The sequence below is a fragment of the Saimiri boliviensis genome, chromosome 10 (assembly GCF_048565385.1).
Source record: "Saimiri boliviensis isolate mSaiBol1 chromosome 10, mSaiBol1.pri, whole genome shotgun sequence".
NCBI classification, from domain to species: Eukaryota; Metazoa; Chordata; class Mammalia; order Primates; family Cebidae; genus Saimiri; species Saimiri boliviensis.
In genome coordinates, this window is record NC_133458.1 from 90427373 (window position 1) to 90446496 (window position 19124).

The window sequence follows — 19124 nt, forward strand, 5'->3', positions numbered from 1 at the left end:
ATTTCTGATTTCCGCGTTTTATTTAGACTTCTTTTGTGGCCTGCAATACATGGTTGATTTTTTGTGACCGTTCTTAAGTTTAAAAAGAAATTGTATTCTAGGTTTTCTTGGTGTACAGTTATAGATATATCTAAAACTTGCTTAGGTTTTGGTTGGATCAGTAAAACAGTCTTTGAGATATTTTTGTTACATATATCCAAAACAGATGGGTTTGTCCCTATTTGTCCCTATTGTTCTTTTGGTTGTTCAAAGTATCTCAGTGCAACATTGTTGGGCATTAAGGGGTTCATGATTGTAATGTATCTAAAAATGTATATTCCTCCCCCCTTCTGGCACATGTACCTCCAAACCTAAAATAAAAGTTAATTATTAGCTAGTATGTAATCTTATTTTTTTGCTTAGATTTTTTTAAACAAAATAAAATTTTATTTTGTTTCCTTTTTAGGTTCCTATGCCACCTTTCTTTTTGGTTAATACTGTAACATCTTTTCTTTTTTAATTTTCTCTTTTTATTTTATTTTATTTATTTAATTTTTTTTGAAGTAGTGTCTTACTGTGTTGCCCACGTTGAAGTGTAATCCTGTGATTTTGGCTTACTGCAGCCTCCCCCTCCTGGGTTCAAACAACTCACCTGCCTCCCTGGTAGCTGGGATTACAGGCACACAGCTAGGATTACAGGCACACACCACCATGCCTGGCCAATTTTTTGTACTTTAGTAGAGATTGGGTTTCACCATGTTGTCTAGGGTGATCTCAAACTCCTGAGCTCAGACAATTCACCTACTGTTGCCTCCAAAGTGCTAGGATTACAGGTGCAAGCCACCACCCCTGGCCTCTCCCTTTATTTTTAACCTTTTGTATTCACATTTTGAAATGTCCCTCTTGATAACAAACCAATGGATTTAATATTTGAAAGCATCAAACCTATACTCTTTTGTTGGTAACTTACGTATTTATAATTACTGTTTTGTTAGAACTTAATTTCTGTGATCTTATTTTTATGTTTCTGTTTAACATGGTTTCTTTTTTTCTCCTTTTCTAAATTACACCTCTAATACTTTTTTTTTTTTTTTAATTGAGGTGGAGTCTCACTCTTTTGCCCAGGCTGGAGAGCAGTGGTGCAGTCTTGGTTCACTACAGCCTCTGCCTCCTGGTTCAAGCAATTCTCCTGCCTCAGCCTCATGAGTGGCTAGGATTACAGGCGTGCGCCACCACACCTGGCTAATGTTTCTGTTTTTAGTAGAGATGGGTTTCACTATGTTGGCCAGGCTGGTCTTGAACTCCTGGCCTCAAATGATCCATCTACCTCAGCCTCTCAAGGTGCTGAGATTACAGGCATGAGCCACCGTGCCTGGCCACACTTCTAATACTTTAGAACATTCTTATCTGCTTTTGGTGTCTTTCCTCTCTTTTTCTACCTCCTTTCCCCAAACTAACCATTGAACCAATCAGAGGTGTCTAGGATTTGTCACAGTTTGTTATGGATATTGTGTGTGATAGCTCAGTTAAATAGAGTTATTTCTCCATTCTTATTTCATAAGTTGTTTATCTCTTGGCTTTCTCTGTGTTTTGGAATATTTTCTCTAAAAGTATTTTCAAAGAAATCTTTGTGTATTTGATTTTGTGAGTTATTTGATGTTTTAGAATATCTCATTTCAGTCTCAAGTACAAATAGTTGTTTAGCTGACTATAAAACAGTAAGTGCAAAGGCCATGTTTGCTTTAGACCTCTGACAATAATAATCTATTGTCTTCTTATTTCTATAATTTTATTTATTTATCTGTTTGAGACAAAGTCTTGCTCTGTCACCCAGACTGGAGTGCAGTGGTGCTTTCTCAGCTCACTGCAACCTCTGCCTTCTGGGTTCAAGCAATTCTTATGCCTCAGCCTCCCAAGTAGCTGGGACTGCAGGCATGCGCCACTGTGCTTGGCTAATTTTGTATTTTTAGTAGAGACAGGGTTTCACCATGTTTGCTGGCTAGTCTTGAACGTCTGATCTCAAATGATCCACTGCCTTGGCCTCCTACAGTGCTAGGATTATAGGCATGAGCCAAAGTGCCCAGCTTGCTTATTTCCATAATTGTTGATACCTGTCTAATCTTTGTTCTTCTGTGATCTTTTTTCTCTCTGGAAGTTTGAAAATTTTCTCTTGACTTTGTTCTTAAATTGCATAAGACCATGTTTATGTTTTGATGGAATCGGAGCCAGTTCAGGCTGAGGTTTTAATATACTTCTTTAATTGTAGGTAATATTTGATAATTATTTCTTAAGGTATTGTCCTCCCCATTAAATTCTTCTTTTGTTCTGAGACTTCTGTTAGATAAATATTTAAGCTTCTAGTTCTGTTCTCTACATATTTTAACTGCTAATCTATTGTTTAAAGTCTTTTTATCTTATATAGGAGGTGGGTTAAACAAAATAAATAAAACCTTTTTTATCTTATTGTCTTTTTGGAGGGATCCTTGACTTAACCATGTAGCTAATGAATTAATTCTCTAGCTGTATTTCTTCTGCTGTTTAGGTAATCCATTGTGTTTTTTATGTCAGAGATTGTTTCTTTTGTATTTATTATCTTCAGTTATTATTTATAAGTACTTGGCTTTATGTTTCCAATATTCTTTCTTTTTGTTGAGAATATTTATTATGCTTATTTTTGAGTTCTTACTGTTATCTGGGCCACTGACACTGATTTTGCTTCTTTTTTATAAGGTGACCTAGTTTTTTATACTACTTTTAGAGGGCTTATGCTGTTCACACCATTTTGTTCTCTTCTTACCTCTCAAGATCTCATATTCCCTTCGAACTATAAACTACCTTTGTTCTTTGCTGCTGTGTAGTTATCTGAAGGGCCTAGTGAAGAGTGAGAGACCACAATTTTAAGATTTCGGGTGGGTTTAGGGAATAGAATGTGCTTGTTTTTAAGGGTCCACAGCTTCTGATGTTGCAATCAGGGATTATCTACTCCGTCTTTGCTTCTCTCCTGGATAGTCTTACTCCTCAGCAAAACCCTATTCCCTCTACCCTAGCTACTGCTCCTTTCCAGGCACTACCAGCCTTAGATGTAAGTGCTGCTAGCTATTGAGGGAAGAAGTGAAGGAAGGAGGCTGGTCAGGGGCTGTCTAGCCCTTCTATACTGGTTATCTTTTTGCCTCATCTGTGTTCTTGTGCTGTACTTGTATAAACCTGTTGCCTCTTGCTGGTGCTGCTGTTTTTCTTCCCGATATGATGGGGGAGAGAAGGGCCTATGAAGAAAGTTTTCTTTTCTTACAGGTAATTCTGTACTGTGACAAAGTCCTTCTTGGCATGTAGGGGCTGTATTAATTCATTGCTAACCACCAACCATCCTCTGCCTTTCTGAGATTTCTCAAAGTTTTGTGATACAATAATTTCTGAGATCTCTTAACCCTTTTTTTCTGGTCTCTGTAAAATTTCTAGACTTTGATTTCTGGAGAGAGCTAGCAGGCTCTGTTATCTGCCTATCTTGTCTTTTCCAATTCTTTATTATACAAAAAGCTTTTATTTTTTATTATTATTATTTTTTTCATACCTGCCCTGACAAGTCCAACCAGGCTAATTCATGAAAAAAATCCCTTTAAGCACAGTCATGTGCTGCATGGTTTGGTCAGTGATGGACAGCATATATGGTGGTGGTCCCGTAAAATTATAGTATTTGTTTTTACTGTACCTTTTCTGTGTTTAATACAGACAATTATTGTTACAATTGCCTACATTATTCAGTACAGTAACATGCTGTATCTAGGAGCAAGAGGCTATAGCATCTTAATTTGGTTGTGTGGTAAACTATACCATCTAGGTTTGCAGGTACTTAAAGGTACACTCCATCATATTTGCATAATGTTGAAATTGCTTCATGATGCATTTATTAGAAGGTATCCCTGTTGATAAGTGGTGCATGATTGTACATATATATATTTTATGCCTTTACTTAATTAGACCTATTTGTATATTTTGGTGTATAGTTTATTTTTGTTTAGCAATAGGTCTTAGAAACTTTCATGCCAGGACACACTAGTAGTGATTCTTATGATAGACAGTGGAGACTCAGAAGGATGGTAGGGATGGAAGGTGGTGGTTTTTGAGAAATTACTTAATGAGTTCACTGTACATTTGGGTCATAGATACTAAAAGCCCAGACTTTACCACTACATAATATATCTATGTAACAAAATTACTCTTGTACCCAATAAATTTATACAAAAAATGTTAGGAAAAATAGAGTAATTTCTACTTAATTAAAAAACCTAAGGATATAAGGCTTTCTATTTGTAACTAATTCACTTAATAAACTTATACTGTAATGGTCCCAATAAACCATCTTCTAGGTAGTTTCGTGTTTTCATCTCTCTCTCCTGATTCTGAGTTGTATTTATGAAATTCTCAAGAAAGGGGATGCAGCATACTGCTTTTCTGCTCCTTAGATCCTAATGCAGTGCTTGAATCCTGAATGAGTTAATAAAATTTAATTAAACAGAAGTATATCTCTCTGCAGGATTTGTCAGCCTCTTTAGAAGCAGTGTATGGACAAGCCAGAGAAGGAGCAAACACTGACGAAATACTTAAAAAATTTTATGACTGGAAGTGTGATAAAAGAGAGGAGTTCACCAATGTTAGAAGTGAAACAGAGGCTTCTCTGCAGCGTCTTGTAGCATGGTTCCAAAGAACCTTAAAGGTAGTAAAACCTCCTGCCCCATTATGTTTCTGGCATAAACCAGAGAATATATATTTTAAAAATAACATGCTTTGTTCAAGAGCTGACATCATCTGCCTACTACGTATCAAATATAAACTTGCCACCTTACCAGTCAAGGTTTTTTATTAGCTTTTTTTTTATTAGATTGCCCCTTTTGTTAGTCTTGAAAAAAATCATATTGGTTTTGTTCCTCCTTTTTCTCAACTTTTCTTAAGGATTGTTCTCTTTCCTTTCTTAACCATTTATTTTCTTTAGGTATGCTATATGTATGTATTTTTTTCCTTTCGGAGCATAAATTTTATGAGGGTAGGCACTTGCCCAGGGTATAGCTTAATGCTCTCCTTCAGGCAATAAGGCACAATGAATACTGTTTGAATTAAATGAGATATTTCATGTGTTTATTTTTGCAAATGAGGTTTTTGACCTATCTGTGGAAGAATCACTGATTTCTGAAGACACAATTGGTAGTATTGATGAAATCCTAGAGAAGACTGAGTCAAGTGTCTGCAAAGAGCTGGAGATATCTCTGATTGTGAGTATTGATACTCTTTATTATTGCTTCCTTTGAAGCAGTGTGGTTTCCTTTCATGGTTAGAAAGTATTAACCAGTAATATAGTTTCTCTTGCTTGTTAAGACTGGTTTTAGGCCGGGCGCGGTGGCTCAAGCCTGTAATCCCAGCACTTTGGGAGGCCGAGGCGGGTGGATCACGAGGTCAAGAGATCGAGACCATACTGGTCAACATGGTGAAACCCCGTCTCTACCAAAAATACAAAAAAATTAGCTGGGCATGGTGGCACGTGCCTGTAATCTCAGCTACTCAGGAGGCTGAGGCAGGAGAATTGCCTGAACCCAGGAGGTGGAGGTTGCGGTGAGCCGAGATCGCGCCATTGCACTCCAGCCTGGGTAACAAGAGTGAAACTCCGTCTCAAAAAAAAAAAGACTGGTTTTAGCTTTCTTCTGATAGGCCTATTTGAAAGATTAACAATGTCAAATTCTAGTCCAAACACAATGCAACGTCTTATTCTTAGGTGACATTTTCATTTTAATAGGACATTTTACACAAAACATCTATTTGATTCTAAGAAAACCACTCATAATCTGAGTGGACAAGCTTTCTGTATTATTTGATCTATATCAATATGATATATTCTATATCATACCCAATGTCTATAAGAAGAGACTTCTTTGAGTTTGTGAAAACTTAAAACCTGAGAGAGCTCTAATAGTTGACACACAAGATGGATTGGTCATCTTTCTTTCTCCATTGTATATATTCTGAATTACTGTGTCAAGGTAAAAATTAGTGTAGCTACTCCAAAGGGTGTTTTATAATTTTAATTATTGCTCATTGGGACTCTTTCCCAATTACTCAGGCTGCATTCCAATGTCTCAGTGCTTCTCATTTTACTTGTTTTCTTTTTACTATTTTATTCATATTGGCATTAAAAATACATTGAGAAGTTATATATTGTTAAGTAGTCCTGATTTAGATAGTTTTGTCAGACTTGATTTTAGAAGTAGTTGTTAACAGGTGATTTCTAAAAGTAAAGCGTGGAAGGTCTGTATATTGTTTATAGTTGTATATTTAGCATGTTAGTATCCCTGATTTCCGTTAATGCTGTACTCCACTCTACACAGCTTTGGGAATAATGGTGTAATAGGGGTAAAGTTTCCCATATGAATGGCTTTGACTTGTTTTTTTTGTTTAAGAGAGACAGTGTCCTGCCCAGGCTGGAGTGCATTGGTGTGATCGTAGCTCACTGCACTGTTGAACTCCTCAATCTCTGTGCCTCAGTTTCCCTTGTAACTAGGACTACAAGTATATACCACTGTGCTCAGCTGATTGAAGCAGTACTTTTTCGGGACTGGGTGTCACTATGTTGCCTGGCCTGCATATGAACATCTTTGATATCTGTCTTTCTTCTGTCTAGGAAAACATTTGTATTTAAGAACTGTTTTGAAATGACTACAGAAATCTGTTAAAAGGCATAATTTTGAAGTTTATTTATTGTTATTGGGGGCTTTAGCTATTTTGGATATTCCTTTATGTGTAATTCTATGTGTGTGATTTCATTTAGGATCAAGGTGATGGAGACAAGGAGATAATTTTAAATACATATAGTCAAATACTGCAAAAGATTCGTTCAGAGGAAAGGCTCATTACCACAGTACAAGCTAAGTACAAGGACAGTATTGAGGTTGGATTGTGCTTTCTCTTATGGATCTTATAAATTGATACTTTGAAGTTTTTAATACTTAATTTTTCTCATGTTGTTTAATACTTAGTGTCAGTAAATTATCTATTATTACTAGAATTCACTATCAACTGGAAATGGTGATTTTTGATGATATAAATATATCAGATTTTTTTTATTGTTTTAAATCTTTGATTTTATTATGTTCATGAGAACCACAACCTTTAACATCATTTTCTTTTTGTCACTACAAGTCTATAGAAAATTTGCTGTATACAGAAATATAAGAAATAAAACATTGCTTATAATTCTCTTAGCCTAAGAGATAGTTTGAGTATTTCCTTACTGGATGTGCATCTATATGTTTGTGAGCATATATATATAAGCATTGGATTGTTTTTTAAGTTTTTTCAAAAATACTTTCTTCATTTAATGGTATATTGTGAACATTTTTCTACATGATTAATGATTTTTCTATACTGTCATTTTGAGTGACTGAATCCTAATCCCTGTATAGATGTATAACAGCATTAACCTTTCATGTGTGTTGAATGTTAAGGTTACTTCATTTTTTTCTACCATAGGTAACACTGTATATATGTTTGTGCATAATTTTTTGTTTTTATTTCTCAGATTTCTAAATTTATAATTAATGAGTTAAAAGGAATGCGAATGCACATCATTAAAATGATACATACTGTCAACCCACTTTTGGGAGAGATGATTTCAGTTTATATCCTCACTAGAAGTTCCCTTTTCATCCACATCAAGACACAGTGTGTTTTACTCTGTGTCTCAGTTTGAAATATTACTTTTGTCTTTGCTAATTTCGGTGCTGGAACTGATATTCTTTGAAACAGAAACATGGATAATAAGGAAATCTGTTGAATTGTCTTGTTGAAAATTATAGATTTTCTTAGTATCTTAACCTAACCTCAGTAAATACTAGTTGAATCCTAACAGAGAAATAATAAATGATCACTGACTGTTCAATAAATATTTTTCTTATGTGTTTGAAAATATGTAACTTTTGTTTACTTAGTTTAAACAGCAGCTTATTGAATATTTAAATAAGACTCCCAGTGTGGATCACTTGCTGTCCATTAAGAAGACATTGAAAAGCTTAAAAGCTCAACTGAGATGGAAATTGGTTGAAAAAAATAATTTGGAAGAAGTAAGGAAACAATTTCTTCTTCCTGATCTTTCTATGTCTCTCATTTTATTTGGTCTCTGCTTCATAAAAATAATACATAAATACACTCTTTAAAATAAGAGAGCCATTACATTCACATTTTGTTTTATATACTTTGCCTTGTTTTCTGTGTGTAAAATTAAAATTGAGATTACATTAACAGTTTAAAAATTTTTGTGTATCATTAAATATTCTTTAAAAACATTTTCCTAAACTGCCTTGGTTTTTAGTAACTTGAACATTTTAAAGTAATTTTAAAAGCTCTTTTGGTTTGGATTGTTAAAATGTTTGTTGCAATACCAACTTGCTACATACAGGTGAAAGGATACTCCCTTAAAGGTAGCATTTTGTCATAAAATATTTTTAAGATCATGGCATCTTTTGTTAACTCCTTTTTTATGGATAGATGTAGTATTTCTTGCAAGTATTTTAAGTTGCTTTTATAGGATAATAGAACTGGAAGGATTAGTATGCTGTAATCTGGACTAACTTCTTCCTTTAGGCTTGAAATTTTGTGAATAAGATGATAATAGTTTGTTTTCCCTTGAGGATTTGATTTATGTACAACAAGGATTTGTATTGTGCCTCAATATAATTTGAATTCTCTCTCTTCTACTTCTGAGCACTTAATTGCGGGTGGAGTGGGGACCTAGAACTAGTATCATAGTTGAAGAGCTTTCCAGTTTTACTCTATTCTGGGCTTTGGAGAAATTGATTTTTTTAGTCTAATTTTTCAACTTTTGGAGAAACCTGACTTTTTAAAAAATTATGCTTTAAGTTCTGGGATACATGTGCAGAATGTGCAGGTTTGTTCCATAGCTATACACGTGCCATGGTGGTTTGCTGCACCCATCAACCTGTCATCTACATTAGGTATTTGTCCTAATGCTATCCCTCACCTAGTTCCCCACCCCCTTACAGGCCCCAGTGTGTGATGTTCCCCTCCCTATGTTCATGTGTTCTCATTGTTCATCTCCCACTATGAGTGAGAACATAAGGTGTTTAGTTTTCTGTTCCTGTGTTAGTTTGCTGAGAGTGATGGTTTCCAGCTTCATCCATGTCCCTGCAAAGGACATGAACTCATCCTTTTTCATGGCTGCAGAGTATTCCATGGTATATGTGCCACATTTTTTTCATCCAGTCTGTCACTGATGGGCATTTGGGTGGGTTCCAAGTCTGCTGTTGTGACTAGTGCTGTAATACATGTATGTGTGCATGTGTCTTTATAGCAGAATGATTTATATTCCTTTGGGTATATACCCAGTTAATGGGATTGCTGGGTTAAATGGTATTTCTGGTTCTAGATACTTGAGGAATCGCCACACTATCTTCCACAATGGGTAAACTAATTTACACTCCTACCAACAGTATAAAAGCATTCCTGTTTCAGCACATCCTCTCCAGCATCTGTTTTCAGACTTTTTAGTGATCACCATTCTAACTGGCGTGAGATGGTATCTCATTGTAGTTTTGGTTTGCATTTTTCTAATGACCAGCAGTAATGAGCTTTTTTCATACGTTTGTTGGCTGTATAAAAGTCTTCTTTTGAGAAGGGTCTGTTCATATTCTTTGCCCGCTTTTTGATGGGATTGTTTCTTCTTGTAAACTTCTTTCTTTTTTGAGATGGAGTTTTGCTCTGTTGCCAGGCTGGTGTGCAGTGGCACGATCTTGGTTCACAGCAACCTCTGCCTTCTGATTCAAGTAATTTCCCTGCTTCACCCTCCTGAGTACCTGGAACTACAGGCATATGTCACCATGCCTGGCTAATTTTTTGTATTTTAGTAGAGATGGGGTTTTATCATATTGACTAGGTTGGTCTTGATCTCCTGACCTTGTGATCTGCCTGCCTGAGCCTCCCAAAGTGCTGGGATTATAGGCATGAGCCATTGTGCCCAGCTGCTATTTAAATTATTTGTAGATTCTGGAGATTAGCCCTTTGTCAGATGGATAGATTGCAGAAATTTTCTCCCATTCTAAAGGTTGCCTGTTTACTCTGATGATAGTTGTTTTTTTTTTTTTTTTTTTTTTTTGTGCTGTTTAGAAGCTCTTTAGTTTAATTAGATCCCGTTTGTCAATTGTGGCTTTTGTTGCCATTGCTTTTGGTGTTTTAGTCAGGAAGTCTTTGCCCATGCCTTTGTACTGACTGTTATTGCCTAGGTTTTCTTCTGGGGTTTCTTATTTTAGGTCTTATGTTTGTTTAAGTCTTTAATTCATCTTGAATTAATTTTTGTATAAGGTGTAAGGAAGGAATCCATTTTCAGTTTTTTGCATATGGCTAGCCCGTTTTCCCAACACCATTTATTAAATAGGGAATCCTTTCCCCATTGCTTGTTTTTGTCAGGTTTGTCACAGATCAGATAGTTGAAGGTGTGTGGCATTATTTCTGAGGCTTCTGTTCTTTTCCATTGGTCTGTGTCTCTGTTTTGGTACCAGTACCATGCTGTTATGGTTACTGTAGCCTTCTAGTATAGTTTGAAGTCAGATAGCATGATGCCTTCAGTTTTGTTCTTTTTGCTTAGGATTGTCTTCACTATACAGGCTCTTCTTTGGTTCCATATGCGATTTAAAGTCATTTTTTCTAATTCTGTGAAGAAAGTCAGTGGTAGCTTGATGGGGATAGCATTGAATCTATAAATTAGTTTGGGCCGTATGGCAGTTTTCATGATATTGGTTCTTCCTGTCCATGAGCTTGGAATGTTTTTTCATTTGTTTGTGACCTCTCTTACTTCCTTGAGCAGTGGTTTGTAGTTCTCCCTGAAGAGGGCCTTCACATCTCTTGTAAGTAGTATTCCTAGGTATTTTATTCTGTTTGTAGCAATTGTGAATCGAAGTTTGCTCATGATTTGGCTCTCTGTCTCTTATTGGTGTATGGGAATGCTTGTGATTTTTGCACATTGATTTCATATCCTGAGACTTTGCTAAAGTTGCTTATCAGCTTAAGGAGCTTTTGAGCTGAGACTGTGGGGATTTCTAAATATACAATCATTTTATCTGCAGAGACAATTTGATTTCCTCTCTTTCTATTTGAATATCCTTTCTTTCTTTCTCTTGCCTGATTGCCCTGGCCATAACTTCCAATACTACGTTGAATAGGAGTGGTGAAAGAGGGCATCCTTGTCTTGTGCCAGTTTTCAAAGGGAATGCTTCCAGCTTTTGTCCATTTAGTATGATACTGGCTTTTGGTTTGTCGTAAATAGCTCTTATTATTTTGATATGTATTACATTAATACCTAGTTTCTTGAGAGTTTTTAGCATGAAGGGGTGTTGAATTTTATTGAAGTTGTTTTCTGCATCTCTTGAGATAATCATGTAGTTTTGTCATTGGTTCTGTTTATGTGATGGGTTACATTTATTGACTTGCATATGTTGAACCAGCCTTGCATCCCAGGGATGAAGCCAACTTGATTGTGGTGGATAAGCTTTTTGATGTGCTACTGGATTTGGTTTGCCAGTATTTTTTTTTTCTTTTTTTTTTTTTTTTTTGAGACAGAGGCTCGATCTATCACCCAGGCTGGAGTGCAGTGGTGCAGTCTAGGCTCACTGCAACCTCCACCTCATGGGTTCCAGCGATTCTCCTGCCTCAGCCCCCCAAGTAGCTGGGAGTACAGGTGTGTGCCACCACACCCAATTAATTTTTGTATTTTATAGTAGAGACGGAGTTTCACCGTATTGGCCACTGATCTTGAACTCCTGACCTCAGATGCTCCCACCCTGGTCTCCCAAAGTGCTGTGATTAGAGGCATGAGCCACCTTGCCCGTCCAGTTTGCCAGTATTTTGAGAACTTTCACATCGATGTTCATCAGGGATATTGGCCTGAAATTTCATTTTATAGTTGTTTCTCTGAGAGGTTTTGGTATCAGGATGATGCTGGCCTCATAAAAAGAGTTAGGGAGGAGTCCTTCTTTTTCTACTGTTTAGAATAGTTTCAGAAGGAATGATACCATCTCCTTTTTGTATCTCTGATAGAATTTGGCTGTGAATCCATCTGGTCCTGGGGTTTTTTGGTTTGTAGGGTATTACTGCCTCAATTTCAGAACTTGTTACTGATTTATTCAGGGATTTGACTTCTTCCTGGTTTAGTCTTGGAAGGGTGTATGTGTCCAGGATTTTATCCATTTCTTTTAGATTTTCTAGTTTATTTGCATAGAGGTGTTTATAGTATTCTCTGATGGTAGTTTGTATTTCTGTGGGATCAATGGTGATATCCCCTTTATTATTTTTTATTGCATCTATTTGATTATTTTCTCTTTTCTTCATTAGTCTGGCTAGTAGTTTATCTGTTTTTTTAATCTTTTCAAAAAACCAGCTTCTGGATTCATTGATTTTTTTTTTTTTTTTGAAGGGTTTTTCTTGTCTCCGTCTCCTTCCGTTCTGCTCTGATCATAGTTATTTCTTGTCTTCTGCCAGCTTTCAAATTTGTTTGATCTTGCTTCTCTAGTTCTTTTAATTGTGACATTAGGGCATCGATTTTAGATCTTTCTTGCTTTCTTCTGTGGGCATTTAGTGCTATAAATTTCCCTGTAAACACTGGTTTAGCGGTGTCCCAGAAATTCTGGTTCATTGTGCCTTTGTTTTCATTGGTTTTAAATAACTTACTTATTTTTGCCTTCATTCTTTAATGTATCTAGTAGTCATTCTGGAGCAGGTTGTTCAGTTTCCGTGTAGTTGTGCAGTTTTGAAAGAGTTTCTTAATCCTGAGTTCTAGTTTGATTGCACTGTGGTCTGGGAGACTGCTTGTTATAATTTCTGTTATTTTGTGTTTGCTGAGGAGTGTTTTATTTCCAATTATCTGGTCAATTTTAGAATAAGTACAGTGTACTTCTGAGAAGAGTGTATATTCTGTGGATTTGGGCTGGAGAGTTCTATAGATGTCTATGAGGTCTACTTGGTCCAGAGCTGAGTTCAAGTCCTGAATAATCTTTTCAAGTTTCTGTCTCTTTGCTCTGTCTAATATTGACAATGGGGTGTTAAATTCTCCCACTATTATTGTGTGGGAGTCCAAGTCTCTTTGTGGGTTTCTAAGAACTTGCTTTATAAATCGGAGTGCTCCTGTATTGGCTACATGTATATTTAGAATAGTTAGCTCTTCTTGTTGTGTTGATCCCTTTACCATTATGTAGTTCTCTTTCTTTTTAAATCTTTGTTGGTTTAAAGTCTGTTTTGTCAGAGACTAGGATTGCAAGCCCAGCTTTTTTTTTTTTTTTTTTCTTTCCATTTCCTTGGTAAATATTCCTCCATCCCTTTATTTTGAGCCTGTTTGTGTCTTTGCACTTGAGGTGGGTTTCCTGAATACAGGACACCATTGTGTCTTGACTCTCTATCCAGTTTGCCTTCTGTGTCTTTTAATTGGGCCATGTAGCCTGTTTACATTTAAGGTTAATATTGTCATGTGTGAATTTGATCTTGTCATTCTAATACTAGTTGGTTATTTTGCCTGTTAGTTGTTGCAGTTTCCTCATAGTGTCAATGGTCTTTGTAATTTGGTACGTTCTTACAGTGCCTGGTACCAGTTTTTCCTTTCCATGTTTAGTGCTTCCTTCAGGAGCTCTTGTTAAGTCAGGCCTGGTGGTGACAAAATCTCTCAGCATTTGCTTATCTGTAAAATATTTTGTTTCTCCTTTGCTTTTGAAGTTTAGTTTGGCTGGATATGAAATTCTGGGTTGAAAATTCTTTTCTTTAAGAATGTTGAATGTTGGCCCCCACTCTATTCTGGCTTGTAGGGTTTATGCTGGGAGATCTGCTCTTAGTCTGATGGGCTTCCCTTTGTGGGTAACCAGTCTTTCTCTCTAGCTGCTCTTAACATTTTTTCCTTCATTTCAACCTTGGTAAACCTGTTGATTATGTGTCTTGGGATTGCTCTTCTCGAGGAATATCTTTGTGGTGTTCTCTGTATTTCCTGAATTTGAATGTTGGCCTGCTTTGCTAGGCTGGGGAAATTCTCTTGGATAATATCCTGAAGAGTGTTTTCCAACTTGATTCCATTCTCCATGTCACTTTCAGGTACACCAATCAAACGTAGTTTTGGTCTTTTCACATAGTCCTGTATTTCTTGGAGGCTTTGTTCCTTTTCATGTTTTTTTCTCTTATCTTGTCTTCATGCATTATTTCATTAAGTCGATCTTCAGTCTCTGATACTCTTTCTTCCACTTTATTGGTTCAGCTATTGATACCTGTGTATGTGTCACCAGGTTTTCATGCTGTGCTTTTCAGCTCTATCAGGTTATTTATGTTCTTGTCTCAACTGGTTTTTCTAGTTAGCAATTACTCTAACCTTTTTCCAGCGTTCTTAGCTTCCTTGCATTGGGTTAGAACATGCTTCTTTAGCTCAGAGGAGTTTGTTATTACCCACCTTCTGAAGCCTACTTCTGTCAGTTTGTCAGACTTGTTCTCCATCCAGTTTTGTTCTCTTGCTGGTGAGTTGTAATCCTTTGGAGAAGAGGCTTTCTTGTTTTTGGAATTTTTGGCTGTTTTGTACTGGTGTTTCCTTATCTTAATGGATTTATCTACGTTTGGTCTTTTATGTTGGCACCTTCTGATGTGGTGGTGTGGATGTCCTTTTGGTTAATGTTGATGCTATTTCTTTCTATTTATTAGTTTTCCTTCTGAGAGTCAGGCCCCTCTGCCACAGCTCTGCTGGAGGTTCACTCCAGACCCTGTTTTCCTAGGTGTCACCAGTGGAGGCTGCAGAACAGCAAAGACTGCTGCCTGTTCCTTCCTCTGGAAACTTTGTCCCAGGGGGGCACCCACCGCATGCCAGCCGGAGCTCTCATGTATGAGGTGTCTGGTGACCCCTGCTGGAAGGTGTCTCCCAGTCAGGAGTCACGGGGGTCAGGGATCCACTTGAGGAGGCAGTCTGTCCCTTAGCAAAGCTCAAGCACTGTTTTGAGAGATGCACTACTCTCTTCAGAGCTGTCAGGTAGGGATGTTTTAAGTCTGCTGCAGTCACGCCCACAGCCTCCCCTTTCCCCAGTTTCTCTGTCCCAGGGAGATGGGACTTTTATCTATATGCTCCTGACCGGGGCTGCTGCCTTTCTTTTAGAAATGCCTTGCCCAGAGAGGAGAAACCTAGAGAGGTAATCTGGCTACAGCGACTTCGCTGAGCTGCAGTCAGTCAGCTCTTCTTAGTTAGAATTTCATGGCATCTTTGTTTACACAGTGAGGGAAAAACTGCGTTCTCAAGCCTCAGTAATGGTGGACACCCCTCCCTCCACCAAGCTATAGTGACCCAGGTTGATTTCAGACTGCTGTGCTGGCAGTGAGAATTTCAAGCTGATAGATCTTAGCTTACTGGGGCTCTGTGGGGTTGTGATCCACTAAGCAAGACCACTTGGCTCCCTGGCTTCAGCCCCCTTTTCAGGGAGTTAACAGTTCTGTCTTGCTGGCATTCCAGGTGCCACTGGGGTGTGAAAACAGACTTCTGCAGCTAGCTTAGTGTTTGTCCAAATGGCCGTCCAGTTTTGTGATTGAAACCCAGGGCCCTGGTGGTATACGCATTTGAGGGAATCTCCTGGTCTGTGGGTTGTGAGGAGTGTGGGAAGAGTATAGTATCTGGGCTAGAATGTAATGTTCCTTACGACTTCCCTTGGTTAGGGGAGGGAGTTCCCCAACTCCTTGGACTTGCCAGGTGAGGTGATGCCCCACCCTGTTTTGGCTCGTCCTCTGTGGGCTACAGCCTCTTTCAATCCAGTACCGATGAGATGAGCCAGGAACCTCAGTTGGAAATGCAGAAATTATCCACCTTCTGTGTTGATCTTGCTAGGAGCTGTAGACTGGAGCTGTTCTTATTTGGCCATCTTAATATCTGGATCCTTGAAATCTGACTTTTAAAGTGTAAACCAAAAGTATCTCAAACAGGTCTCAATCAATTTAGAAATTTTATTTTGCCTAGTTTAAGGATGCATGTCTGGGAGGCAGGCCTCTGCCTTTCTCAGAGATGATTTTGAGGGCTTAAATATTTAAAGGCAAAAGGATGGATATTGGGGAAAGAGGAAGAAGTTTTAAAAAAGATGTGGGTAGATAAGAGACAGATGGTTCGCATTCTTTGGTCTTTGATCACCTTTCAGCAAATACACAATTTACATTTGAGAGAGGGGTAGAGGAATAGTTGCTAGCTCAGTGAATCTGCATTTTTACAGAGGAAGGAGTCAGGTATGCATTTGTCTCAGGTGAGCAAAGGGATGACTTAGAGTTCTGTCCTTTGTCCTGCACCTGAGAAAATAAGCTATTAATTTACCTTGTCAGGGTAAAATTAACAGAACTGTTAATAGGATAAATATCATCGGGCCCATAAGCAAGTTCCTACTGAGCAGATTGTGAGGGAGGCATGCAATTTTTAAAATCTTTGTAGCTATCTCATTTAGGAATAAAATGGGAAGAAGATTTGCCTGACACAGTTCCCAGCTTGACTTTTTCCTTTGGCTTAGTAATTTAAGGTTCTCAATAATTACTTTCCTTTCACAAAAGCATGCATACTTTTTAAGGTGGCTTATGTATTATCATTGGTGACAGTTCACACATTTACTCATCCTTCTGTTTTGTTTTTAACCAAATCTCATGTAGAAGACAGTTCTAGGGAATTCAGGTGTATTCTGGTTGCTATTAATATTTCTTTTATAATGGCAGTTGGCCATTTTTGTCTTAGAGAAAATCTAAAGCAGATGAAGAGACAAGAAAGATCTGTGTAATTGATTTTCTGTCTTTGCTTTTTATAATTTTTCTAGGTTTCAGAAAAGTCTTTGTTAGAATACATTGATCTAAGTTAATTCAGCAAGTATTAGCAGGGTCTCTTATGTACTAGTTACTGAAGGATCCATAGAAATCACACAGAGTAATTTACTACAGTACTTGAATTCTTGAAAGAAGACTTGTTTGTTCTATGTTAATAAAAAACACTTTTTCTTTCTGATTGAAGTCAGATGACCCTGATGACTCTCAAATTGAGAAAATAAAAGAAGAAATAACTCAGCTGCGCAATAATGTCCTTCAGGAAATTTGTTATGAGAGGGAGGAATATGTAAGTATTTGATTCTTCGAAGTTTTACATTAGATTTTACTCTAGAAATTGAATTTAAATATTCATTTTATGAAGTGGACTATAATCACAAGTCTAAAGGTATTATGTAGAAAGTTTATATGTATATATTGACCTAGTAATATTTCTGTAAATTTAGAAATTAATTTCACATGACAAAATATTCTGACCATTGTTCAAGTGTGGAAATGGCTGAAAATTAAAAAGAAGAAAAAACATCACCTGTAATATTACCAGTCAGTGATAATAGTAGTAATCATTGGTGACTTTTGACTTACTTTATGTCTTTTTTTGCTTGTTTTTAGAGTTGAGATTATAGCATAGACACACTTCTGCATATTGCCTTTTTTCTGTTTAACGTAAAACCTAAAGACCTTTTCCTTACGTAAAATTTATATCAATATCATTGCCCATAATCTTGCTATGTAAACATTAATGGAGCAGCATAATTTAGTTGAAGAATGTAACAAAATAAGACTTCCTGGTTTTGGGGGGCAGGGTAGTTACATCTTTTAGGTCTCTATTTTACCACTAATTTTTGTGAGCTTGGGAAATAAGTCATTGTATTTTTTCTTTAAAATGGGAAGAATATTGTATTTTATGTCTGGGAGATGTTATGAAGAAGAAGTTAGTTAAGAAACAGTGCTTTGAAAGTAAAAATATTGGCCGGGCATGGTGGCTCACAGCTGTAGCCCCAGCACTTTTGGGAGACTGAGGTGTTGAGATCACTTGGGCCCAAGTGTTTGAGATCAGCCTGGGAGTCATGGTGAGACCCCATCTCTATAATAAATAAAACAATTATCCAGTCATAATGTCATGTACCTGTAGTCACAGCTATTTTATTTTGGAGGCTGAGACAGGAGTGTTGCTTGAGCCGAGGAGTTTGAGGCTGCAGTGAGCTATGATCGTGCTACTGTACACCATCCTGGGCAACAGAGCAAGACCCTGTCTTAAAAAAAAAAATAAATAAAAACATTAATACTGTGAAAACAATAGATATTTTAAGTGTCATGCTTTATTTAGCAAATTCACCTGAGTATATGTAAATACCTTATGGACCTTGGGTTAAAATAGCTATCTTCCAGTGATTTGACAAGTGTTTAGAAGTTTTGCTTAATATATGATAAGTGGCTTTCCTTTTGTGAGAATACTAAATTTTCACATTTATTTCAAAGTTATTTATGTAGAGCTGTGTATTTTTTCTCTCCGACTTTAAATTTTTTTCTTAACTGAACAGCTATTATTTTAAAATGTCACTGCGTGCTTAATATTTTGAGAAATAATAACAGTTTTGTGCCTCAAATTGGTATATTAGCAGACTTTTTCATTTTAGTTTGCAAGTGGGTGTGAACTTTGACCTTGTAAGATTTGTGCTTATGTATGTATTCAAAGCTTAAAATTGGTAATTAAATTTTTCTTCAGTTGGTAAGATGGAAGTTTATATGGGTTAAAAGAAAGACTTCAGCCAAATTAAATTTAAAGGAGCAAGGAAGAGTTCGCAAATTGGGCAGCCCCCAGAATCACAGCAGACTGGGAGAGACTGTGGGGATCTTTATGGTCAGAACAAATTTATAGACAAAAAAAGGGAAGTGACTTAAGGAAATTGGCAGTGAGGTACAGAAACAGCTGGATTGGTTACAGGAGTTGGCATTTGCCTTATTTGAACACAGTTTGAACACTTAGCAGTCTATGAGTGGTTAAAGTATGGCTGCTTGGATTGGCCAAGACTCAGCTATTGTTATAGGTACGTACTGCTCAGTTAGGTTTTCAATCTTGTCTACCTGTTAAGCTAGGTTACAGGTCATCCACAAGGACTTAAATATAGAAGTACAGAGTCCTTCTTAGGCCATATTTAATTTGCTTGATAACAGATGCAAGGTCAGTCTTGGTTTTCACTTGTTATTTCTCGAAGTAGAAGGCAAAATCAGTGATTATGTATCTTATTGGATATGTTATAAGGTAGATGCTGATATAAATTGTATATAAATAGATA

At 36.9% G+C, this 19124-nt stretch overlaps 1 protein-coding gene across 2 annotated transcripts in view; it reads left to right on the forward strand.

Annotated features, from left to right (window-relative positions):
• Positions 1–19124, forward strand: part of STK31 (serine/threonine kinase 31) — a 492334-nt gene that overhangs the window by 69674 nt on the left and 403536 nt on the right. For both annotated transcript variants that reach the window (XR_012512174.1, XM_074379615.1), the window contains 5 exons: positions 4511–4690; positions 5127–5243; positions 6791–6910; positions 7950–8081; positions 17012–17113. Coding sequence is in view for 1 of the 2 variants with exons in the window: in XM_074379615.1 (XP_074235716.1) it covers positions 4511–4690; positions 5127–5243; positions 6791–6910; positions 7950–8081; positions 17012–17113 (651 nt within the window). In the remaining variant the exon portion in view is untranslated. The remainder of the gene's footprint in view (positions 1–4510; positions 4691–5126; positions 5244–6790; positions 6911–7949; positions 8082–17011; positions 17114–19124) is intronic.